Source organism: Filicampus tigris, chromosome 11, assembly GCF_054856515.1.
Source record: "Filicampus tigris isolate MCC_2025a chromosome 11, RoL_Ftig_1.0, whole genome shotgun sequence".
NCBI classification, from domain to species: Eukaryota; Metazoa; Chordata; class Actinopteri; order Syngnathiformes; family Syngnathidae; genus Filicampus; species Filicampus tigris.
The window spans coordinates 5,379,679-5,407,214 of record NC_141227.1 but is presented as its reverse complement, the minus strand read 5'-3'; the positions used below and the strand labels follow the sequence as shown (position 1 = coordinate 5,407,214).

Here is a 27,536-nt window from a genome sequence, read left to right as displayed (position 1 = left end):
TGATATAGTCATGCTGTTTTTTTAAGTGTGATCCCACCACAGTGTCAATACACTATGCGACCCAGGCAGAAGCTGCTAAAGGTTAATTGGGCATTACACTGAGCTGCTGATGGAGGGGGTAGTCTCCCATTCTGTCTGGGTCTCCCAGGGGTGCAGAGGTGCCCTATAAACACGCAGCGGGGGAGTGGTGTGTGTTAGTTAAAGGCGTTACAACTTCCACTGACATAAGTGGTGTGTCCTTTCGACCCCTCCCCTATGCTCCCGGTGTGGCATTTAATGATCGCACACAGACTTAAACACACACCCAGAAGTTTACTATTGCCTACCATGGGGTCCCAGGTGGTATGATTGGGTGGGCGGCAGTTTTATTCATTGGGTGAAAGTCCACTGTTACACACTTTGCACTTGGATATTGGTAAGACGTATGAACCTATTAGAACCACATAAGTAACTTGTATTTTTGTTATTTGCCTAAGATGTGTATCTATTCTAACAAGAAACAAACAAATAAATCAGTTAGTAAACCAACTTTCTATGCGCTACATTGAAGAGTCACTGATTTCAGCACCCTTACTATGTTTCTCACTTTCTCCCATTGTACATGTATGGCTTGACTGGACTGAAGGAGGACAAAGTGGTGAGTACTGACGTTTTTGTTTAAAAAAAAAAATGTGTGTCACATACATGTTGAAGTAGGACGTAGGATTGTATCAGTGTATCAGTCTCACTGGCATCTTTGGTACTTAAATGCATCCGGAGCACATTCACAATACAGTGGTACCTCTCTCTACTTACAAAATTAATTGGTTCTGGAAGAAATTTCATAAGTAGAACATTTTGTAAGTAGAGACGCGTTTTCCATGTAAATGCCCTAATCCGTTCCAAACCCCCCAATATTCAGACATAAATGTTTTATAAAGCATAAAAATGCATGAAAACATGTAACAAATACATGTTGCAATTAGATTATTGTACAATAAATTAGAGTTGTACATAATGTAAAAAAACCAAAGAATAGAGTAAGGAATAAAAATGATGGTCGTTTACCTTTTAATTGCTGTCCTCGTCGCTTTTTGCCCTCTTTGGTTCATGTTCTCTCTCAGAAGTGTTTTTTGCCTGGCGTTTTGTAAACAACTGATTTAATAACGTGGCGACTGTCGATACATTACGGTCATATTCTTTGGCGAGATCAAACAAACGCATCCCCCTTTCATACTTTTCTATTATATCTTGCTTTGTTTGTATGGACAAAATACCTCTAAAAAGGAATAATCTGTTAAAAGAATACACTCAAGAGATTAAAGCTGGAATTAGAACAAAGCACTTTACTCTACCCATATCACCAAAAGCAAAAAAAACACATTTTAAGATGATGAATAATATCTACCCGTGTGGTGACTTTTTGAAACAGAGATTTAATGTGGAACAAAATTGTTGTGTATTTTGTAATTCTGATATAGAGACTTTGGAACATTTATGTTTTGATTGTATACATATCAAAAACTTTTGGGAAGATTTTCACAATTGGATGGCTGAGAAGGACCATGACTTTATTCAACTGGAGTACAAGGACATTAGATATGGGACAGAAAAACACATGAAACAGGACGTGTATGACGTTTTGATTATAATGGCGAAACAGTTCATTCATAGGTGTAGATTCTTAAAATATCGCTCTTTGTTTTTGATGTATGTAAAAGAAATGGGACATTTTGCAACGATATTGAATAGAATTAGAACAAAGAAGGCTTGTGTCATACATAATATGATGGGTTTATTTTCTGAGTAGATTTAATATTATTATTTTATTTATTTTATTTTATTTATTTTTTTAAATATTTTTTTCTCGCTTTTATTTTCATTTTTGTTATACTACACAGTTCAAGTGTATGAGTGTGTTGTGATCATTTTGTGGTTCTATGTTGTGAGTGAATTGAGATTGACATTTTTAATAAAGACAAAAAAGTTTGTATGGACCAAAAAACGATTTTTTTCCTTTTTTTCTTTTCCTCGTTTTTAATTCACGTAAAACTATTGGAAGACCTCATGGCCCGAGGGGCGAATGACGAGGACGCTGCATCTATCTATTTACCTATCTATCCACACACACATAGAGACATACGGAAGAGGTCCCTCTTAGCCAATGGGATGCCAGGAAGATGCTAGGCTAGTCAATGGCAGAGCAGCTATGAGTATGTTACGTTCAGGAAAATCCGGAGCAGCCCGTACTGCGAGTATCACCCCATACGTTTACTTTTCGTATTCTGAAATTTCTTTCGTAACTAGAGGCAATATTTTCCTGTTGAGGCGTTTCGTAACTTGAAAATTTCGTCTGAAGAGACGTTCGGAAGTAGAGGTACCACTGTACTTCAGTTTACCATATTTTATGTTACAGCCTTATTCCAAAATGGGTTTCATTATTTCCCCCGTAAAAATATTATGCACATGCACACAGCACTCCTTAATGACAATGAAAAACATCTTTCTTTTCAAGATTTTTGCTAATTTATTTCAAATATAAAATAAGAAATTACACGCCTGCTCCCACTGACTATCCTTAAGCTGTTTCTACTGTTTAATTGGAGTCTATATTTGGTAAATTAATTTTTGTATGTGATTTGAAAAGGCATACACCCGTCTATATAACATCCCACAGATAAACAGTGAAATAATGTACATATAGTATGTAATATTATTATTAATTTTTCATGGTGTTCATTCCCCATCACCTTGTGGTAGTTTGCATTGTTTTTTCTGGCAATGCCTCTTGATATTGAATTCCTTGAAAACAGCTACATTCCCACAGAAAATTAGGCCGACAGTTGTTTCGTTTTCAGTGGTAAAAATATGCCACTTTCACTCTCAACTTTGCTTTTCTTCGCTACAGTCTCCATTTTAGAAATGGGCCGGAAAGGGTCACACAAGGATAATTTGCAAGGAGTGTGTTCGGAAATGCACTAACACGACGAGTGGAGAGGTAGAGTGCGCTCTGAGCATATTTCCGAACGCACCGAGAGTGCGGCCACGGGTCAGCTGCAGTCCAGTGAAATAGCTAATAGTTTTTTCGTACCTGTGTATTTTTAACAGTATTGACAGGCCACACATTTTTATTTTTATGCCAGAGGTTGCAGGCAGGTGGACATTTGAACATGGGCCCACAATTGAAAAATCACACGTAGGCACACAGTGAAGATGCAAATTCCACACATGAAGGCCGGAGGCCGGATGCAAACTCACAACCCCTGCACTGTGAGGCAGACTTGCTAAATAGTCGACCACTGTACCGCCCTCTTTTAGGAACAACTCTACTTCTTTTTTTTTTTTTTAAATTGCAGCCTGGGCGTCCTACTCTTTATGTTAATGAGTAGTTAACATCTTCCGGTGTAGCCTCTTCAAACAGGATGAAGTCTTCTGCAAACAATAGGTTCTGAGGCCTTCACTGATGTCCTAACAGTTGTTTTGGGGTCTTTCGTTACTGCTGTTATTTTCCCTGATTCATCCATTTAACGGATGTTCCTTAGTAGCCTTGTGGGGCCCTGTTTTCGTTCCCAGTGCAAATCTAGTGCGGTGCTTATGGGTGGCGTTTACTGTCTTTTGGTATTTTGCTAAAGTTTTCCAGGTAGAATTGGATATAACCGTGAGTCGGCAGCGTTGTGGTATGGAAGTAGCCTTTTCCCTGCCAATTATAGTGCCATCTCTTACTTACATTAAAATCAGGGTGGTCGGAGCGCAACACATCCGAGTACACGTACTTGACATTTGCAGAAACAGAATTAGACTTGCTGGAATCCGTGCATGACATTGGCAGGTAAACTGCAAGATCTCCCTTCGAGGATGATGTAGTCTGCCAAAATAGTACCTGTCTATAGGCCGGACTGCCTCTAATTTTAAACGGCTGTCCTTTGGCGAGTCCGACTAAACTTTCACTGCAAACCTCGGCAGGGCCAATGCGAAACGGAAGCCTCTGTTATAGGCAATCGTGGTATTGCCCTCCCCCTCTTGTAATGGTATGTCCCAGCAGCAGGGGGGAAGTGTGGGGTACATGAAGTTAGAATGAGAAAATACAGGCTTGAATGCACACTACTGTCTCGTGTCTCTTTATACACAAACAGCCTCGCCACGGCCATTGAAGCCTCATCGCAAAAAAGGACTATCGACGATTACTTGAACAGAGAGAGTGACTCACTGTGCCATGGCAACTGTTCATGGCCCTGGTCCATCACTCAAATCTGTACCCTCGGCAACTAAAACTCACTATCGTTGCTTGCCCGGCCCTCGAAGCCCCGCCACAAAAAATACAGCAATGACAGACTACCGACGAATGACGGATTAAATAAAGGGGCTTGCGACTATAATTAGTCCATCTATTTTAAAATTGTACCTGTCATTCGTCAAACGTCAGCAAAACGGTAATCCGTCAGTGACGGATAGATGGACCGGTCACTTAGGCGGAACGCCCAGCTCTGGAAATTAAGACCACATTGTTTAAAAATACATTAAAAATAGGCATGTCCACGTTTAACAGTTGGCCAACCTCCCAGCTTTCCGTTGTTTGTATCAGGGAATGCGCGGTGCATGGTTCCTACAAACTACCGTTGGCTAGCTGACGTGGCTAAACAAGATGCGGGGCCACAAGTTCACTTTGCGTCTAGTGTCAACACAGCACAAGTCATTAATCATTGCCTCTGTGGCAGCGAATAAGATACACTTCTAACTAGTAGTATTCTCACGAAGAGAGAAAGATGGAGAAGCCTTGCTAATTGCTAAGCTATCATGACAGACATGTAGATGACAAACCCCAAAATGAGTGATTGAGTGATAACGTGTACTTGTCACATAGTTTTGACTGTAACCGCGTTGTACTAATAAGTAACCAACGTTGAATGGCAAAATAACAGGCAAATTAGTAGGTGTCTGGAGACAAAACAATACAAAATAATTCTACACAGCTGCTTTACATAGGACAGGAAACAAATTAGACGGGCCTCTGAGGTTACAAGTATATTAATATTATTAATATCAATATTATGATATTATTAATATTAATATTATGATATAAGATAAGATAACCGGGGTGGCACGGTGGTCGACTGGTTAGCTCGTCCGCCTCACAGTTCAGAGGTCGTGGGTTCGATCCCGGCTCCGGCCTTCCTGTGTGGAGTTTGCATGTTCTCCCCGTGCCTGCGTGGGTTTTCTCCGGGTTCTCCGGTTTCCTCCCACATCCCAAAAACATGCATGGTAAGTTGATTGGACACTCTAAATTGCCCCTAGGTGTGATTGTGATTGCGGTTGTTTGTTTGTCTCTGTGTGCCCTGCGATTGGCTGGCAACCAATTCAGGGTGTCCCCCGCCTACTGCCCGAAGACAGCGAGCCTTGTGAGGATAAGCGGTATAGATAATGGATGGTTGGATAAGATAACCTTTATTTGTCCGACGTTGTGGAATGTGAAGGACATTGTATTAATTGGAAACCAAAATTTTGTCCGCGCTATCTAATCCAGTCCATTAACAATGTTATTTTGTTTTTGCAAAATAAAGTGCAGAATTTAAATGTTGACTTTTGAGATATGATTAATCTGATTTTAATACACTTGCTTTGTTTAAGTTGAAAACAGAATCAGTAAAGTCTAATGCATCCATACATAGATTTATTTGACAATGGCACGCTGAAATCTCATATACTTTGATTCAGGGGTGATTCAAGGATGATGCAATTAATACATCAGAATAAAAAAATATGTAAGATATAATTTATTAACGATTATGGTTATCGAGTAACTACTATGTTGTGCAATTTAGCAATATGCATAATTTCTTATCCCATGGTAATTTTCTTGAAAAAATGTAAAAATATGGAAATTTGGAGAAATTGTTAAGGAAGTGAATTTGTTTAAGATGGCAACTCGAGTAACAGAGAGAGACACAACCGAGCACCGGTTACTAGCAAAGAGGATTCACCATTCTCTTTAGAAAGTCAATTTATCAGGGTCAAGGAGGTTGTATCTTAACAAAAGCACACTATTAGATTGGAAATGCAATGAAATCAGGAAAGTCAAATACGAAACAACAGTTTACATTGGAATATACATACTGTAAGTGTTGAAACTTTTTTGTCAGTGGAGTGTAACCTGTCTGTTCACAAAATCACTGAAACAAAAATTACCTACTCCTACTGCTACAGTGCTGATCTGTTCAATTGGTTTCTCAACCATGACTGGATGACTAACCTCTCGGGTTGACAAAAATTAATCTAGTGGTGACAGGAATGTGCTATTAAATACCCCCAAAATGTATTGCAAATGTCTATTGATCCAATTCAGAAATGATGTGCTGCTTTGTGTCACGACACAACACAGTAGAAAAATCTGAGCGATGTGCCATATCCTGTTAATGCCACAGCGACTCATGATTACTATTGATTGCCAGTCTCGCGAGTTGCGTCCGCCTCAAAGTACGTCTCTCATTGACTGGTCTTAAGGGGGCTATCTTTCTTCTCCCTCTTGCTGTACATTTCCGTATGATTGCAGAAATATACACATACACTAGGAAACATACAGTATGGTCTCACTGTGTGGTGCCCATCGATAAATATCTAGGTATACACCAGGGAAAGTTACAGACAACCTAAGGGAAATTCTATTTCCAGGTTGCTATATGGACTTTCCAAACAGCACCCTGTTTCAATGTGTTGGGCTGTCAAAATAGAATCAATAATTTATAATTTTTTTGTTGTTGTTTAACACAAATGTTATTTACTGAATAGCATAAAGATGGTCAAGGGCCATAATTACGAGTAGTAAATGGTAGTAGTAAATATATACGCTCTCCCGGGTTTAGTTGTAGACACGCAGATATGCGTTCCCGGCTTTAAGATTAGAACTTGGACTTGCACCCAAATCCCCATTCCCTAATTGTGTTGAGTGCTGGTTGGACTCGAAAGTTTCACCCCTAACGACTGAAAAGTTGTTCTTTTTAGTGTAAAATGGCTTAATTAGATTCCCGTGTCGCATTGTGCCCGAAGGTAGAATCCTGATAGGTGCTGTAAACCCTTGTTGTGGTGGAAGGAAGCCGCATGCTAAGATAGCAATACGTCACACATTACTTGCATCACTACTAGTACTTCTTCTACTTTCTTTTGGTGGCTGGCAATTACTTTTGGTGCATTACTGCCGGCAGGCAGCGGTGATGTGGCCATGTAATGGCTTACTGTACAGTATACTGTATAGGGATGAGTACCAAAGACCGAGCAACGATTCACGTGAAACCCAATGATCATTATTTTGGTTCTGAATCGTGTCTTTCTAAGTTGTGACTGAGCGGAAGTAGAAGAGTTGTCGATTTTCCATGGCGCGCATGAATGCAGCATTTTACATTCACCAGTGTAATGACATCACCTACATCACCTAGGGTTTCACATGCAAAAAAAACCCCATCATTTTGATCCAGAATATATTTTTTGAATTGGCGCCAAATGATGAATTTGACGGCAATTTTTATTTTTGTTCTTATTCATATCCTCTTCCAACTGTCATTTTGCTGATGTATTCAATCCAAGGTGGGTTCGATATCATCGCGCGGCATGCGGTAGGACTTGCGTTCTTGAAAAATAACTGCACAATGAACGAAGATAACATTAATAGAATTATTTACCTTCGTTCCTTATATTAGTGTTTAGCTTCATTCCTTGTGTTGTTCATTGCAAAGCACTTTGCTATGCACTTTTTTATTTCGTAATATTAATTTATTGTTTGCATTATTTATACTTTATTAATTGTGAGATGTTACACCTTACCTTCAGACAGTTTTATGTCTTCCTCTGGCTCATTTGTTTTAAATGCTTGAGGTTTCTTTATTATTTGTAACATTTTATACATTGAAAAATAATTGTTAAATTGGAATACAATTGTTAAATTTGAATTTTCTTTCACATTTTATTATTAAATAAATTACCATTTATTATTAACAAAAAACTGAAAAAAAGTACAGAAAATTGGTACTGATGAGTACCTGTATCAATTCCCAGGTACAGAGAATCGGAACCGAACCTGTTCAAATGTGAAATGTGGTACCTATCCTTTGACTTATGTTTTTTTTCCTTCATGATGAATTTTTTGACTGATGCGATTTATATGCTGGAGCGACTTGTAGTCCGAAAAAATGGTAGTGCCACTTTTACCAGCAGAGACTCGGGCTGGATTTACACTGCACGTTTCAAATGACCTTAAATGCCAATATAAATGTTTGGGCAAAACTGGGTGTCATTTTTGTCAAGCAGGGTTGTCGGTATCTGCTGAACGTAACTGTTGAAGTAACTTGTGATCTAATGTAGTTAATTTTAAAATCTAGTAATCAGTAAAGTAACCATGTTACTTTTTCATGATAACTGTGGCAACACTGTTCATAGATGTGCAAACCATGCATTGAACAGTATTTCTGGGAATGATTTGTTTGAACTGTTGTTACTGTACTGTGTTACTCTGTATTAGCCATCAATGTCTGTGAATGTGTACTGTACATGTACTGTATGTGTGTGTGTTTTGTGTTGCGAGAGAGCTGTGGTGTGCTGATGTAGTACCTCATTAGCTGCTGTGGACACTAATCTCCTTTGTGGCAGTCTTTCATCCTTAGCTCAGGATTTATAGACGCCCACAGTCGCATGCTGCCGGTGCCATACGTCAAGCTGTCATTGGCTGCTACTACTTCCTGTTCCCACCCCTCCACCTCCTTTCTTGCTTTTGACCAAATGTGGATTTTTTTCTCTTCCGATAAGTGGCAAGTATTTGATGTGTTTCTGCTTGATCAAATGCATTAGTAGAAAGTATAATGTAGCCTGGGAGTGTTATATGACAAACTGTCTGCTTGAGTGGATACTGGATGTTGTTGATGACTCTGGTGATCAATACAGTAAGTGACGGACTGTGACTGCAGGTGATAGGAACTTGAAACTTGATCATTCATACTTTATAAAAGCATTGCTGGATGTTTTACTGCAGTGATAAAACAGGACTGATATATCTGTATGGCGCAAAACAGGGGCAATTATGACTTATGGTTAGCTTTAAAGAAGGCAGCAAATGTAGGAACTAGGGATAGAAATCTGACCAATTTTTCAATACAGTATCAGCAAATTGATTATTCTTCATTTTCTAATTTTAATTGTTTTGTTAACACAATTTTACATGATAATTGTCTAAACAAATGAATAAATGTATTTTCAACCAAAATAATAAAATTGAACAGAATGGGAAAGCGAAAGACTGTGAATGAGCATGTATGTATCAGCTGGCATTGGGCAGAGGTCGCCAGTGAGCAGGGCACATGTAGATAATAGGATTGTAAAAATACATCAAAGTCAAAATACAAATGTTTTCCTCAATTTCAGACTTGCTGCACTGTCACGATTTAGGATTAACATGGTAAATGGAGGACCAAATGCAGGCAGGCAGGGAGGCGAGGAGTGTCAAAAAGAATTAATTCTCTAAAGAACAAAAATGGAGATAATCAAACGCTTTAAATCAACAAAGTCCAAAGCAAATACAAGATTCAAAATAACGAACAATGGGCATGGACTCGCTTTAATTGGGAATGTGACAAGGTTACACATCTATCTAGTCGATGTATCGATGTGCCTGCGCCGCGATCTTGCTACGTTGATAGGCACTGAACTGGTGCACATCGATGCCGGCCACATATCGACAAAGCACCTTTTTTTTCTAAGTCATCGATCGATTGAATCAATATAACTACAGAGTCATTTTATACTCAAAATGCTCTTTTATTTTTAATTCAGGCTTGAAGGGTATTTTTAATAAACTTGTATTAATTTTTGCGTGTGGCTTAATCGGCGGCACGGTGGTCGACTGGTTAGCACGTCCGCCTCACAGTTCAGAGGTCGTGGGTTCGATCCTGGCTCCGGCCTCCCTGTGTGGAGTTTGCATGTTCTCCCCGTGCCTGCGTGGGTTTTCTCCGGGCACTCCGGTTTCCTCCCACGTTCCAAAAACATGCATGGTAAGTTGATTGGACATTCTAAATTGCCCCTAGGTGTGATTGTGAGTGCGGATGTTTGTCTCTGTGTGCCCTGCGATTGGCTGGCAACCAGTTCAGGGTGTCCCCCGCCTACTGCCCAAAGACCCTACTGCCCAAAGACAGCTGGGATAGGCTCCAGCACGCCCCGCGACCCTTGTGAGGAGAAGCGGTACAGATAATGGATGGATGGATGTGGCTTAATCTCTGGTCGGCGCCGGTATATGATGTATACGTGGGTGTATTCATACATTTTGGTGCGACATGTTCGGTTCGGTCCACTTGCGTACCGTTTCTGATCAGCTTTTATTATCAACGCGAGCTTACGCGCGAGTAGGCGGGTTTTCACACGGACAAGTAGGAGAGTGGGGGCGCAGATGAGCAGGCAGTACGCCAGAAGCCGTGATAAATCATAAATGCATGGATTAAATGGCATTATTATGGCATATGCAAACAAGCCTGAGTCCGTTAATATAGTTGGCATTGTAACTATTATGTTTTTTTTTTCATCACAAAAAGTGTATACATGTACTGCAATGACAACTTGTCTTTAACTTGAATTATTGTGAGTGTATTTTGAATTATTGTTAGTGTATTTTTTTATCCTGCTGTAATTTCTTAGAATATCATCCGAATGGTTCGCTTTTATTTATTTTTTCTACAAAATGTACCGTTCATCTTTTCAAAATGAAGTGGTTTTGCACCGAAAATATACCGAATCAAAGTTTCAAGAAACCGAGCCATGATTTAAGCGTACCACTTGACCCCTAATATATATATATATATATATATATATATATATATATGTGTGTATATATATATATATATATATATATATATATATATATATATGTGTGTATATATATGTATATATATATATATATATATATATGTGTGTATATATATGTATATATATATATATATGTGTATATATATATATATATATATATATATATATATATATATATATATATATATATATATATATATATATATATGTGTATATATATATATATATATTAGTGCTGTCAAGCGATTACAATTTTTTAACTAATTAATCGCAAAATTATCTATAATTGATTGCGATTAATCGTGGTTTTCAACTACATTTTTTTACAAAGCTTGGAAAAGATATTTACATAAATCTTGAGAAACTGTCCAAAGACATCAGAGACAGAATTGTGGCAAGGCACAGATCTGGCCAAGGTTACAAAAGAATTTCTGCCGCACTTAGGTTCCTAAGAGCACAGTGGCCTCTAATCCTCAAATGGAAGAATTTTGGGATGACCACAACTCTTGCTCGACCTGGCTGTACAGCCAAACTGAGCAATCGTGGGAGAAGAGCCCTAGTGAGAGAAGTAAAGGAGAACCCAAAGATCACTGTGGCTGAGCTCCAGAGATGCAGTAGGTAGATGGAGAAAGTTCCACAAAGTCAACTATCACTGGAGCCCTCCACCAGTCGGGGCTTTATGACAGAGTGGCCCGACGGAAGCCTCTCCTCAGTGCAAGACAGATGAAAGCCTGCATAGAGTTTGCAGAAAAAACACATGAAGGACTCCCAGACTATGAGAAATAAGATTCTCTGGTCTGATGAGACCAAAATTGAACTTTTTGGTGATAATTCTAAGTGATATGTGTGGAGAAACCCAGCCACTGCTCATCACCTGCTCAATACAATCTCTGCAGTGAAACATGGTGATAGGAGCATCATGTTCTGGGTTGTCGGGGTGTTTTTCAGCTGCAGGGTCAGGACGACTGGTTGCAATTGAAGGACAGACAAATGCGGCCAAGTACAGAGGTATCCTGGAGGAAAACCTCTTCCAGAGTGCTCAGGACCTCAGACTGGGCTGAAGGTTCACCTTTCAACAGGACAATGACACGAAGCGCACATCTAAAAAACAAAGGAGTGGCTTCAGAACAAATCTGTGACCATTCTTGACTGGCCCAGCCAGATCCCTGACTAAACCCGATTGAGCATCTCTGGAGAGACCTGAAAATGGCTGTCCACCACCGGTCACCATCCAACCCGACAGGACTGAAGAGGATCTGCAAAGAAGAATGGCAGAGGATCCCCAAATCCAAGTGTACAAACTTGTTGCATCATCAGTCTGTCAGTCAGAATTCCATCAGTTAGTCCGTCAGAAGTCCGTCAGTCCGTCAGTCTGTCCCCCCACGCGCTCGAAAAACCATCAGTGACAGTCAGTCAGTCAGTCCACAACGGTTAATAACGATTACACTTATGGATGAAAACCCACTTCCGTCATTCACTAGTCCGTCATTTTTAAAAAGTGTCCCATCATTCGTCATCAAAACGGGCGTATGTCAGTGACGGACTGACAGAGCGATCCATCAGTGTGACTGAATGCCCACCTCTCCTTATTTCATACACATGCACATACAACACAACGATGTGGAAAACATTTTATTAAGTAATTGCTTTTTAAATTCATACCACAAATTGTGCGTAAAAATTGCATTTCTCTACAGGAAATACACAAGCACCACATGTTTCATATAATGTACATATGAGCACTGATACACATACTGTATATGGCTGCAGACCTCCTTTACCCCCCGTCACACACATACGCGCACCCCAACACACATGCACACCCACCCACACACACATGCGCACGGACGCACATATTGGTGCACACAGGCACAGATGCTGCAGGACGCCAAACAAACACACACGGGCTTTGTGTCCTAGTTTCCATCTATGGAGAAGCTATTCTCTCTGTAGTTCGCCTTCACTCACAAACTGATCTCAGGGGATCTTACTACGGTGATGTGACACGCTGCTGCTGCAGTTGTGTCAGCATCGTGTGTGTGCATGTGCGCGCATGTGTATGTGGATCACATACCACATATGCTCATTGTTGCCTGTACATGTATATGTATTTGATGTTGTCACCATTTTTTTTGTGCATGTGTTTCTATTTGTGTGCTTGTATAGTTCTGCCTCACCATCGATGTAATCTACAATTTGGGATTACAATATCCATGTCTGCAGCATTATGGTCATTTGTTGTGTGAAATACTCCCTACAAAATTTTTCTTCTGACCCACTGTAACTGTCAAAAGATTTTGGCTTTCTTTGTGGAGTTCACATTTTTTCCCTTTGCTTGCGAGAGTTTTCTTAAAAATACTGCGGATTAATCCCACATCCCCAAAACCTGCTTTTTAGGTTAAATTAACATTCTAAATTCCATGTAGGTGTGAATGTGAGTATGAATGGCTATTTCTTTGTATGTGCTCTGCAACTGATTGATGACCAGTCCCGGGTTTACTCTTCCTCAGTTGGATAAGACTCTAGTTTGTCCGCGACCCTAATAAAGATGTATAGAAAATGAATGGACGGATCACTCTCCCTAATCACATTGATATTTCTGTCGGTTACTCCTACTCCTGAACTGATCGCATTTGCAAATAGCCACCACACATGCAAACAGAATAATCAGAAGTTAGAAGACATAGAAAGTTAAAAAGAAAGGAGTAGCATGTTTTTGTAACACGTCTTTTTCTCCCAAATTCGTTCATGTGTCACTTCACTGGAAGTCATCATAGGGTTGTGATTCACATTCAATCACTTGTTGGCTTTTTACAACAGATGCAATAATTTAATTTTGCTTGTGAGGTTTGTTCACAACACCTAAAATGAGAATTCCAGCAGTCAACATGAAGTTATTCAAATTGTTATTTAAAATAACTACTGTATACTAATACATTTGATCAGTATGAGCCAAGGCACATATTCCACATTGGAGAAAATCTCACGGGACTCCAATTAAGCAAAATGATTCACAAAAGGTGGATGTACAGAGTCATTATGTATCTTCTGTCATCTTGTGGAAGAACAGTTTATTGTTTTGCCTGTTTCTATACGTGATTGGTATATATAAATGAACAAAATTTTTTTTTTAAATTAGAAAACATATTTTTTTGTCAAAATAATTGACATTTGATCATTTCCCGCGGCGCATCTGATGATCTCTCACAGCACTCTAATGTGCCACGGCATACTGGTTGAGAATCACTGCATTAGACATCATAATGAACACAATGCAAAGTTTCATGTCATGCAGCAATGAGCTTTTCTTAACATCCATCATCAAATATTGTCCTGCTGCGTAATATGCAAATATTCAAAAATATCATCATTAAAAAATTTTAAAAATCACAATCAATTTTTTTTTGCCTTCAAGTGTACAAGTTGATATTTTCTCGAACACATTTAACCAATTGGTGTCAAGTATAATAAAGACAGACAATATCAGTTGGATGATTCAATTGAGAAAGCTTGTACAACAGAATGCTGGGAAAAATTTGACATTTTACTGAAATGAATATTGATACACTACACGTTTATATTACCATTTTCTGACTATCCTTCCTCAACCTAGTGTGCTTTTTCTGCTATATTGCGGTTTACCACTACATACATAGCACATTTTACATACTGGTCTGCATCACAAATCCTGGCTGTAAGAAAAGAGAGCCAACATCACCTATGCACTTTTCACATTTTTTTTTTCAAAACTGGAACAGAACAAAGTGGAACGGTTAAACACATAAACATAATGAGCACACTCACGCAGCAGCTGCTCTTGGCCACAGCTCATGTCCAAACACTCACACGCAGACTTATAATATTTTGAGCTCTCCAGCTCTGTGCTTTCCATCGGGCTCTGCCTCTTGAAGACCAGTGTTGCCGCATTTACCTTGAGAAAAGTGACTGAGTTACTTTACTTATCACTTGCTTTAAAAAGTAGCTTAGTTACTTTAGACTACTTGATTTTAAAAGTAACTAAGTTACATTATAAGTTACTTTAATAGTTATGTTCAGCAGATACTAGATAAGAATGCAGGTTTATATTAAAAATACAAGAAAGACAACCTTTTTGACTTACTACAATTATTTTTTTTAAATAAAATGTTACATGTTATTTCTGTATCACCGATTTCCACTTATCGCGGTTAAGTCTGGATCTCCTGTGATGAACGTTAGTTCACTGAATATTTTTTTGAATCAATGAGTTCCTGATACCCTCCCTAGTAATTCAAACGTATTAAAAATATTTCGATCCGGCAGGCATACACGTCATAAATCACATGGAGGATGTTTTCAACAAATAAGATATGGTGTCCCACATGAGGGTGCGTGTGCGTGTGCGTGTGTGTGTGCGTGTGTGTATTTGAATACACTTTCCCGTTTTCCCTGGTGGTGCTGGGCTGTTTGGCAGGATAAATATAGCTGTGGCGTCGGTGTAAAGCTGTTTTCTCCTCAGCTTTTGTAGCTTTAATCAAAAGCAATCTGGAGGAGGGAGACGTGAAAGAGAAGGGGGTGAGAGAGAGCGTGAGTGGAGGGAGAGGATGGGGGGAAAAGGGGTGGTGTGTATGGCAGACGGCAGAGTGTTTTATTTTAGTTCTCTTTAAATAGTCATTGGGGAGTGTTCAGGAGTAATGAGAACCCTGGTGGCTGGAGAAGACGGACTGACTCTAACCTCCCATCTCTCTCCTCCTCCATCCTCTGTGTGTCTGTATTTCACGGCCAGCCCCACTTCCTCCATCACTGAATCTGATATAAACGCGGGCTTATGACTATGACTGCGCTCATGTTGCAGGGCCTTCGTGCAGCACTTCCTCTTTTGCACAATGATTCATCATATCTATTCTGGGATGGAATCACATTCGTCGTCAATATCAACTGTCAATGTTGTAACTAATAGCTATTGATCTGTCACCATTTGTTTTCTAAAGGAATTAAGTGGTCTACTCTGTCCGATGTCAGACAATGAAACATGCCACTCACAATCCCTCAAAACTGACATATTTTCAACCTGCAATTTAATGCTGTAGAAGTTACTATGTAAGTTGCTGAAACTATTGAAAGGCAGACAAGTGAACTAGAAACTTGAAAAAAAAATGTCAGATCATTACATCATTTCACAGGTCTGTAACTTGCCTTTTTTTAAATCTAAGCAGGCTAATAAAACATTGTGGTTTCTTAAAATTAAATGAAATATTAGACACCAGAAAGAGAACAAATAATTGACAATTTCCATGTTTAAGTTTGCAGCACACATCTGCAAAATTGATTTCATGCAATGTAAATCCTGTCAAAACAGGCACTGATTTGACAATACTTTTTAATTTTGCAGTGGTACGAGAACTGAATTGAACCATTATTCGAGTGGTTCCAATAACTTTTAAATTTGGATTTTATTTTTGTAGTATTGGTTCTCATTCTATTCTTCAAGTAAATGTGTCCACAAGTAAAATATTTTAGTAGCTTTCAACTAGCTAATTGTAGGCCGTGCATTGGATAGTCCAGGGGTCACCAACTCCGGTCCTCGAGGGCATCTGTCCTGCAGGGTTTTCAATCTCTCCCTGCTGTAACACACCTGTTAAAATGATCAGGATCGTTATCAGGCTTCTCAAGAGCTTGCTGATGAGCTGATCATTTGAATCAGGTGTGTTACAGCAGGGATAGATTGAAAACCTGCAGGACAAGTGCCCTCGAGGACCGGAGTTGGTGACCCCTGGGATCGTCAATCAGTCACATGCGTAAGTCACAAGAACTTCAAGCCCCAGGCCTAAACGTTTACCCTTTATCATTTACCCCAGGAATGAACCTGTCGTCAAATGCGAACCAGATTAAAACCTTTGTCCCTCTTTCCAATTTACATTTTTCAACAATCGCATTCCAAATTTCTATTGCAGTTTTGGTTTTTAGTCCCAAATGACTACTTAAAATTTTCAACAGATCCTTGTGTGCAATTACATTGTAACAGATTTTAAAAGCAGGACAAAGTGGCCGTAATTCCCTAACTCAGCGTAAATTATTTGGTTAAATGTTGTTTATCACACATGGGCCACTGTACCTTTTGATGTTATCTATGGCTAAGCCAATCACCAGGGCTTGTGGGATGGCAAGTAATGACATACGCTCTCTGCTTATTGTTTGTTTATTTACCGGCAACTTATTTATTCTTTTCAATAAACCGGTGTTGTAGTCATCAAGAGTGTGATCCTTGACAGAAACACACTGAAACATAAAAGTTTTGACACTCACTTTTTGTAAAAATTGATCTGAATTACACGGGGAGCAGAGGGCTCTGACTTTTTTTTGACTGAGCCAGCCAAAGTGTGATCATTTGCGTTTTTATGCATTGGTAGCAAAGGCAGCTCAGGCTGCCTGAACTCATGTGAACTGCACACTCAGCGGAAAGAAATGTTCCTCTGTGACAATGATTACACGGCATCATGTGTGCTCGCCTTGCATTCCAGTCTCACTTTTTCGTTACATTTTTCTTTCAATCTCCATCAACCACATGTGCCAAATAAACTTTTCACTTTCTTTATATGACAAGAATATGAAAATGCATTTACTTAATACAACACGTTTGCTGTGTGCAGCGCACATGTGAAGCAAGAATAGGGGGTCACTCATACGAGGGTAGGTAATTAATAGCGATTCGTGAGGAATGCCTGCATTACTCCCGATCGCCTCTAGGGGTACCACATCAAATTTTGGTTTGTAGGCTTGTCCAAACTTTTTGCAAAGAGGGTCAGTTTTGGTGAGGTTAAAATAAGTTGGGGCGGACTATTCAGCTTCAAGTTTCTTTAATTTTTTACAGCGTTCGTTAACAGTCACCTTGTTGTAGTTTGCATGTTTTGTCTGATAGTGACTCTTGACATTGAATGCCCTGCAAACAGCCACAGTCTCTGAGCGAGCTAGCCAGAAACAGTTGTTTTGAAATTCAGTGAAAGAATATGCCAATTTCCACTTGTCCTGGAAGCAACGGCCCTCTCTGTCAACTTTCTTTTTCGTCACTACAGTCTCTGTTTTAGAAATGGCCTAGAAAGGGCCACACAAAGGTCATGTAGCGACGGGTTCACTCTGACACCTAACACAAGTTTGAGAGTGGTGTGTTCAGAGAGGCAGAGCATGCTTGGAGCGTATTTCCGAAAGCACCCAAAAGTGCGGCCACAGCTCTGCTGCAATCTTCTTGTGAAATATAAAACTGTAGTCAACAGCCAGAGGCTGTGGGCCAGTGGAAATTTGTACAAGGGCCGCGTTTGGCTTCTGGGCCGGACTTTGGACATCTCTGGTTTAGAGGGTAGATGACGAAAAACCTTGTTAAATCAGTCTAAAAACATGAAGGGGGCTATAATAAAATGAATTGGGAGTTCTTTTACCAAAATCGAGGTTAATACGTTGACTCCAACACACACACACACACAAAATTCATGCTGGACTTATGTGTATGGACAATGTTTTTTAATTACTGTACATCTATTGAAACATACTACAAGATCCTATCCTTCAGCAAGCCTAAATGAAAGTGTGAGAAGGTGGTAATGATGACTATAATGAAAGGTGGAGGACTTTATGAAAAAGTTTGCTACTGTTCATTAAATTTTCGTATTCACCAAACCGAAGCCTTAATGGGCTGCAAAGCTAGACTTAAGTTTGGTCAGTGGAGTCTCACGTGATGAACAGGTGGAAGGTACTTAGACTTGTTTGCAGATGAAGAATATGAAAAAAAAGGAAAAAGGAGGCAGCTGGAAGCAGGAACAAATTCTCTCATTAGTTGCAGTGCAGATAGGAAGTGCAATGTTACATTTTCTCTTTGTCGTTCATCTGAAGCTTCCATGATTGGTAGTTGTTTTACAGTTCTGTAATGACATATTTTTGCAAAGTTATATACAGTATACATTGAATATTAAAAAAAAAAATGCTATTTGCTAATTGCTAATTGCTATTTGTGTGTAATCTCTAAATAAGACTGTTACTTTTGCAGGTCATCTGGGTTTGTAATAACTGCCGAAAACAACAGGAAATACTGACCAAGCCAGGCGAATGGTTCACCGGTCCGTCAGGAAAGCCCACTGGTCTTGGTTCAGCCATCAGTGAGCCATCTGTGTGCCAAACCCTTGGTGAGAAGAAGCTCCGATCCCACTCCCAAGCCCCACCGGGCTCCACAACATCCCTAGACCCCAACCCAGCCAGTGCACCCGGGAGCACAGCTGGAACAGATGTCCGGTCACGAAGTGAACCACCAAGAGACACGTACGTTTTGCAACCAAACTGCATTTAAAACCAATAACAATGCCAAAAGTCACTTGAGAATCTTATAAATTTTAAAGGAACAAAGCTCGATTTTCTGAATTTATATTTTTAACTCCTGTCAAAGTAGCATTGCATCTCATATACTGTATAGTATACCCGTGGTGTGGATCCCTCCAATAAAAGAGGAAACTATATCTATCTTGATACATGGGTTGTGATACTATTCAAGGACGCTTCATTTTAAAGTGGAGCGATTTGGTTCAATTCGGTGGAATTACAATTCGATCATGGTACGTTACTATGCAATGAATTTCTTTTTGTCATTTTACAATATGAATTAACTTGCAAGGGTCCAGATGAACCTTTATTGCTCGGAGCGCAGTGGCTCTTACCTTGAAAATTTGAGGGCACTAGTAGAAAATTTAGGGGCGCACACTGTAAGTCAACGTGTAAATTAAATGTTCATTCCATTAATTTTCACTTTCATTACTAATAAATGAATTACTGTATTGTGGAGCAGAGGTTTGTCACCAACAAAAAATATTTAAAGGGACAATGTGTAGAATGTTTAGATTTTTGAATGATCATTCATTTTAAAAAGCCACTATTCATTTCAACAAAATGCAAAAAATATGCTCTATCACATCAACGTAATTATTTTTGTATAATCGTAGGTGAAGTAATCTCTTATTATATTATATGGGGCGCGCCTCCCCTACAGGCGGCTGCCATGTTTCGCTGCCATCTTTGTGCTAAGGGGACTCGAAGGAGATAAACTTAGCGAGCGTAGTTCCTAAGCATCATGACTACTGCATGTGTAACAAATGCAATGCACTTACTTCATGACTTGAGGGCATACTAGAAGTCATTTATGATGACATTTTTCTTGCACCTCTGCTGAAGAAACTGTTGGTAGGCTTCTGATGTGAGGTCTCTCGGAGGCACAAAATGCACGCGCTTCCATTTTAGGTCGTTGTATTCTATTAGTTGACCACTTAGATGGGACGGAATCCTACACATTTAAAAAAATACTAATAATATTAAATAGTAATATGAAGAAAAAATAAATCAGCAAATTTGCATGGGTGTGAATAGATGAAAAATGTACTAGCACTGTCTCAAATCTGAGGAGCAAAATGCCACCATTGAGAGGCAGTCAAGAGCCCATTCAGAGATATATCTCTCTCCAATAATAGAGAATTCAATATGTATCTTGATATATTTTAAAGTGGAACGGTTTCCTACACATTGTCCTTTTAAAAAATACTAATAATATTAAATAGTAATTTGAAGAAAAAATAAATCACCAAATTTGCATGGGTGAGAGTAGATGAAAAATGTACTTGCACTGTCTCAAATCTGAGGAGCAAAATGCCACCATTGAGAGGCAGTCAAGAGCCCATTCACTGATATACCTCTCTTCAATAATAGACAATTCAATATGTATGTAAGTGGAACGGTTTGATTCAATGCACTTTTAAATAAAAACTGATTTTCTGATTCAGTTTTTGTTGTTGTGACACCCCTGCAGTATGCTGTACATTATTTAAGCAAATCTAATGTGTGAAACAGATACATTTTGGTTTCAATTTGGTTTGTATTTTCGTCTAGTCTTTTGAAAAATCCTTACAATATCTACTCGGAAGAACTCCGGGATCTTCCCCAATTAGTGACAATGGTTTTTCAAGATTTATGACTGGTCAATGCAATGCTTTAACAGCTGATGAACTACCTCAATCCTCATGTGTACAAAAAAAAAGACCAGGTCTACATCAGGGATGACAGTTAGTTAGATAAGAGTCTACAAAACCCCCAAACATGCTTTTTCGTTGATAGTTTTATTCTTTTGGTCTCCTTGCACATATTCATTCTACTAGGAGAAATGGAAGAGGCGGTGGAGGAACTGGTCGGGGAGAGCGCAGGTCAGGCCAATCCATGCTGCAGACCCAGGTTTCCATGGACCGAGACCTACGGGGTGAATCCAGGGAGCACAGAGAAAGCCGGCGGCTCACAAAAGGACGTTCTTTGGAGATTGATCCAGTAGGAGGAAGTGGTGGGTTGAAACGGACACAAGAGGGGGGCTACCAACACATGGGCCACAGTGGTGGCCCCCCTCATCAATCAGGGCCAGTCCCTTCTGGAGGCCGGGGCCTTGCTGTATCAGTACAAGGCATTGCAACAGGAATTATGGTGGAGGTGAGGGATGGTATAGTGTCTGGACAGAGGACTGCCGGTGGACTGTGTGAACACACCCTTGTGCAACAAGACCACACCCCTCAACTCAGAGAACCTCTGAGTTCAGGGCCTGGATCAGCTCCTGATCAGGGACATGTAGTGAAACGAACCAAAAGGAACAAGGCTGACAGCATGCTACGCAATGATTCACTCAGCTCAGATCAATCGGAATCTTTACGTCCACCACCACCCAGACCCTACAAATCGAAGCGAGGGCTGGGGGCCGGAGGCAAGAGGCAGACCAGTGTCAGCAGCTCAGAAGAAGAGGGAGGGACCACACCTGAATACAGCAGTTGTGAGGATGCTGAGATCGAAAGTGTGAGCGAGAGAGGTGAGACTTCTTCATTTGTGTCGTTAGTGTCACCTAATATGTGTGACAGCCAGAAGTGGGATCACTCATGATTGAAAGGACAATTAAAACCTTGCAAACAACATTATCAGAAAGTAATCTATATTCAATAGTAAATATAATGAACTACAATTATTTTAAAGTCACTGTATAAAGACAAGCCTCTCTAACAGCTGTCCATTCCTTCTTGCTAAAATGCCTGAAGCTTGGCTACTTAACAAACTTGAAAGAAAGTTCTTCTTTCACATTTCTAATTAATTGATCAAACTCAGTTACAAGCTGTTCTACATTAAATTTATCTTAACTACACTGAAGCTACTCACAAGCCAAATGTAGGCCACAATAAAAAAGCTAAACTACAGCTGACCCCCGCATACTCACGGTTTGGCACCATAGTCGCTGACTTTTATTTTTAATTTTTCAATATTCTTTTGTATATTTTGGGGGGTGAATACTAAAAATGTGCGGTCTGTTTATCTTATCTTAACCAATGAAATGCTTCAGAATATACATGTGACGACGTCGTGAGCCCACGGAGGATGTTCCAGAATTATTTGGAGTCATAATGGAGGATGCCGTTGATCGTGGGAGTTCTGAAATGAGTCACGGCAGTGATATAGTCGACGCGCTTGTGGACTTTAAACCATTGGAACCAGTCGAATGTGATATATGGTTAAAATATTTTGTTGTAGTTTGTATTGTTTGTAGACAAAGACTATCAATGTCTTTGTAACAGAAGAGAGGATGGTAATTACCACTTGATTTTTAAAAATTAAAAATAGCGCTTCTCTTGCACTGACACTTTATTTTTACATATTCGATTGAAACAGTAAACTCGAGCCTGTGTGAAAAACATGTCTAAGCTCTCAAGTTCTTTTGGAATGATGTTTCTATCTGCTACAGGAGCTGAGATTTTGCAAGTGTTGAATTTCTGGGAAAACTTCAGTTTTTCAAGGGTAATTCCAAAGATGACCTTAGGTTTTGGGGAGCTGTTGAGTCAGGCACTTTAGGCTTGAATGGGTTAAACAGGCTTACGTTTGCATTTCCGTCTGCAAACTTCGACCTTACCTTTTAACCAAGTTCGAATGGGTTACTACTTGCAGTTTTGCAAAGAAACATGTCATAAAATGAAACATCCAATTTTATCACAATGGTAAATGGTAAATGAAGTGCACTTTTAGAGTGCTTTATCTACACCATATGTTGTCCAAAGCGCTTTACCAAACCGCAAAATTACTTTTTTGAAAACATTCCAATGCCCTAACCCAGGGGTGCTCCAGTCCAGTCCTCAAGAGCCCCTATTCAGCCTGTTTTCCATCCCTCCCTGCCTGCAACACACCTGATTCAATTGATCACGATCATTATCAGGCTTGTGCAAAGCTTGCTGATGAGCGGATCATTTGAATCAGATTTGTTGCAGGCAGGGAGAGATGGAAAACAGGCTGGATAGGGGCATTGAGGACTGGACTGGAGCACCCCTGCGCTGGCTGCAATGCAGAAAAACTTTAAGTTTAAACTTACTTTAACCTCCAGGATCCCTCACCGTCCACTGTCGAACCCAGAACCCCTGGTGTTCTTCCAACAATCCATACATCCATTTTCTGAAACCTTTTGGACCAATTTTAAATCCAGGCAGTCGTCATTTTGCCGTGACCGGCAACTCAGCATTGTCCAGAAAGTAAAAACCCTGCCACAGTTTGGCTTTATCAACTGATCTGGTTTACCTGCCGGTTGAGCCGAAGCACCTGTGGCTAAAGCCAAACTGTGGCAGGGTTTTTACTTTCTGGACCTGGATTTCCCATCTCTACCTTTCATGAAAGCTAGTGTGACATGAGTACAAATGTCATGTTCAACCTGCAGATGATTTTAAATGCCACATTTATTCTCTGTCCATCTTGTTTGTACTGCAGTGCTTAGCACATTTGCTGGGCTTTACACACAATCTATGCTTCAGGCCAGCGCCAGCAGCCTGACTGTCATTGTGACCAGTGTGCATGTTAACAAGTGTGTGTTAGACTGTGTGTTTTAGTGTGTCTAAATGCTTTGCTGAGTGTCATATGATATTGTTTTCATCTTGGCCCTAAGGGAGTGAGTTGGCGGTGACAGTTCCTCTGAGAGTGTACATGTGTGTGCATGTTCGTGTGTTTGTGATACATCCGTTTGACCCCATTTGATTCCATTGTTGACCTTGTGTGGCCTCACATAGCAAACTATGTCCTCAAGCCTAAGAAGACATGGCTGTTTACACTCTAACATTGTTATTTCCAACTGGGGTGATGTCACATCACTGCTCATTCATCATTCTTTAAAACTACAGCTCATTGCTGAGCATTGAACAGCAATAGCACGAAATGAAACCATATCATTACTAATTTTAATAATGCTTCGAAGAACCGGGGATGTTGCTGCTCATATAACCGATCAGTCAGTTCTCAGAGAAAGGCTGACTCTTGTGTTTTAGAAATATAGTGTGTTGAGCTGTGTAATGTCTAATTGTAAGTAGTTCAATGTTTTTAGTATGAATTACCTTCAGAGCTTGTTATTTTGATCAGACCGAGGAGTGGCTTACAAAGTGTTTCAAAAGCCTCTAAAATAATCATTAAGCTCCTCCCTACATTTAGATAAAGTACTGTAAGTACAAATGATATGCATACTTAAACTTGCCATTTATTGTTTTTGAAAGTTTGGCTTTGATTGTGATAACAATGTATTTTTTTGGTACTGTATTTCTTACATAAATTACAATGTACAGTAAATTCCATACCACTTGAATAATAGCGACGAGTGTCCATCACACAAAATGATACGTTTGAGAGTCTTTTTGCCGGTCTTTTGTTTTAAATAGACAAGCTCCAAATACACCATCCATTTACTTTTTACTCTTTAGGGTGGCAGGCTAGTTGAAGCCCATACTTGCTGACTTCGTAGCCAGCCAATCACAAGGCACATATGGACAAACAATTATTCAAATTCACAACGATGATGTGGAAGCCTTCAAATTTACTTTCTTTTCAAATGTTCTGTTTTGAAATTCAGGGGATTTTGACATCAGAAGTTCCACTGCAATGGCATTGTTAGGCCACTTAGGTTGGGGGGGGGCTGAAGCTCAATGCATAAATTCACACCATTAAAAAGGAGCTGAGCTCATTCATTTATGGTCGTCATCAGTGGATGATAATAACAACAACAATGATAATAATGGACAAATAATATCAATCCTCCATCCATATTGAACTACAGGAATCAGTAAATGAGTTGAGAGAGCAAAAAGCAAAGTGATATCTACAAGACTAGAAATGTGAGTCAAAAGGATTTCACAGATGGAGCCGTTTGTGATGCAGAAATCTCTAGGAATAATATCGAACTCAATATGGATATGAAATATGAAACATTTCAGGCAAGGTGCATCATATTAGATTTATAAAACATTAGATTATTTTTAGGGAAGTAATGAGTAGAAAGAGGAGAGATCCAAGAGATAAATAGAAGATGAATTAGCCTGTTCCAGACATTTTTAAGACTACTAATTGAATATTACTGTTATTACCGGTATTAAATTCAAACATCATTGAGTAATGCTTTTTTTGAATCATTTAGGCACATTTGTGCCAAAATATAATCTGCGACCATTGGGGCAAATAGGCAAACGCCAGGGATTCCAGGGGCCGCCAAAACGGATATTGGGGAGAAGAAAAAACGTTTCAACGTTTTTTGTTTAATGTAGCTGGGTCGCAAAGGAGATCTTAAAATAATTTCTAGAGATTAACTGTACTCAACATGGTGTCTACTTTAGATTCCCTATGTACGCTTTTATTATTTGTTGATAGCATTTACATCTGACAGGCAACGTTTTTTTTCCTGCTATTAATAGTCTAATTCACTTTATAAATAGGGTCCTGATCCTAGTTGGATGTTGTATTGGTTAGAATTGTCTAAAGCATTTAATGAGTTTAACCTTTACATCACACGTTGTTATCAATATTAGCATAATCATTATTATTATTATAAGCACTAGTAGTATAAATACTCAAACTTTTGTATTATTACCATATCATTTTAAACTGCCGGTCCGCTGATAGTGTAGTGGTACACACGCCCGAGTTGTGTGCGGGCAGCGTGGGATCGATTCCCGCTCAGTGACAGTGTCTATATGTGCCCTGCGACTGGCTGGCGACCAGTTCGGGGTGTAGTCTGCCTTCACCCATTGACGGCTGGGATAGGCTCCAGCAACTCCCCGCGACCCTGTTTCGGATAAGCGGTTTGGAAGATGACATGACATGACATTTTAAACTGCAGTAAATTGCTAATCAACATCCCACCGACATTCAAGTGTCCAAACTAAAAACGATCGTCATTAGAAAAAAAAAAAAAATGGGGTAAGTTTATGTTTAATCACGGACAGATGGGGGTGCCATAGTAGAACCTTGCCCTGTCTATGACTTCAAAAGTATTTCGGAGCAAACATTTATTGTGTTGTGAGCCAAAGTCATGTTTCTGTGCAGAGTCACAACATAGTAACAGACCAATTTGCCACCTTCATAAACAGAAGGCATTCTTTGATGCTTCCACCCACCAAGTAGCTGGTGATTGCAGCTGTTAATTCAATTTTGATTACATGATGAACTTCTCAAAGGGAAACGTTTCTCTGTAATTTTTTTGTTGATCGAATACATTTTTTTGTGTGGTTAATGCTGTACACATACTTCCTGTGTTTGTGTACTGTATTAAAAAACAAACTGAAATAACACTTCTCATCTGATGTTGACTTGTACACAGTGTTATCAGTCTTCATTAGCTGCTTGTGAAACTTAGTGCTCGCGCTTTGCACTCACTCACATCCTGTACATCCCCTGGGGGCTCAGCACCCCTCGTCCATAAGACCTAGTGTCGCCCCTGTTCCACTGTATATTCAAGATAATGCATCAATTTACAAGGCAGAGTCAATATTTCAGGTTACACAAACAGTGCCGACTTAAACATGCCTGCGACATCCAAGTCAAACACCGAGTATTTTGACATTGAGTTTTTGTCAGAGCAGGTTTTACTGTATACACTCCAACAAGGCAGCAAGACACTGCTTCCTTTTTTAGCTTGAGACTAAGACAGGATCAATTATGAGATGCGGTTGCTGGCAGCGGAGAGGCACGCAGGCTTTTAAATCATTTGACTTTTTAAAATCATTGTGAGATCACAATGGAAACACTCACACGCACACTCAAATATGCTGTCAGTCTTATATTGTCAGTATAGCGCCTGCTATGTAAAAACATCTTCTTAACCACTACCAGGTCAAACACTGAAAAGCGAACATTGTCACAGTAATTTGAAGATTGGATAATCACTAGTGATCTGATTGTATATTATACATATTTGCATATATTAGTAATTTACTTGTATCTCCAACCATGGGGTCCTGACTCTATGTGGCCGGGCCTTTTTACGACTGCACACGTAACATTCTCAACATTGCGCAGAATTACATTCATGCTTGAGTTATGAAACTGAGAACATAGTTTGTTTTAAGATTACGTAATGCCACTATAAGTTGTCACAACCCATTCTCCTCATTGTCTGCCTGCTCCTAGGAATGCTTGGCTCTGTTTTACCCTTATTTTACTACATGTCATAACAATGGCGTTGAAGTGCTGCACACATTTCAAAAACGCCTCCCTGCACATGTGTACAGAAGAAAGTACAGCTGGAAGAATCCCTGAATAATATTTTTCTTCAGTCTGAAATATTATATTGAATATTTTCTTTTTTTTATTTTTTTCAGAGCTTCTCATGCCAATTGACAAAAATAATCAAGGCTGCTTCAATCAGTAACAAATAGCATGATTTGTTTCCCTTAAAG

General features: G+C 39.5%; 1 protein-coding gene across 14 annotated transcripts in view; it reads left to right on the top strand.

Moving 5' to 3' along the window:
- The window catches only part of rims1a (regulating synaptic membrane exocytosis 1a), an 84,191-nt gene that overhangs the window by 19,067 nt on the left and 37,588 nt on the right, over positions 1-27,536 (top strand). For all 14 annotated transcript variants that reach the window (XM_086046101.1, XM_086046091.1, XM_086046088.1 and 11 more), the window contains exons 4-6: positions 626-637; positions 18,830-19,098; positions 20,976-21,664. In XM_086046101.1, coding sequence (XP_085902227.1) covers positions 626-637; positions 18,830-19,098; positions 20,976-21,664 — 970 coding nt within the window. The remainder of the gene's footprint in view (positions 1-625; positions 638-18,829; positions 19,099-20,975; positions 21,665-27,536) is intronic.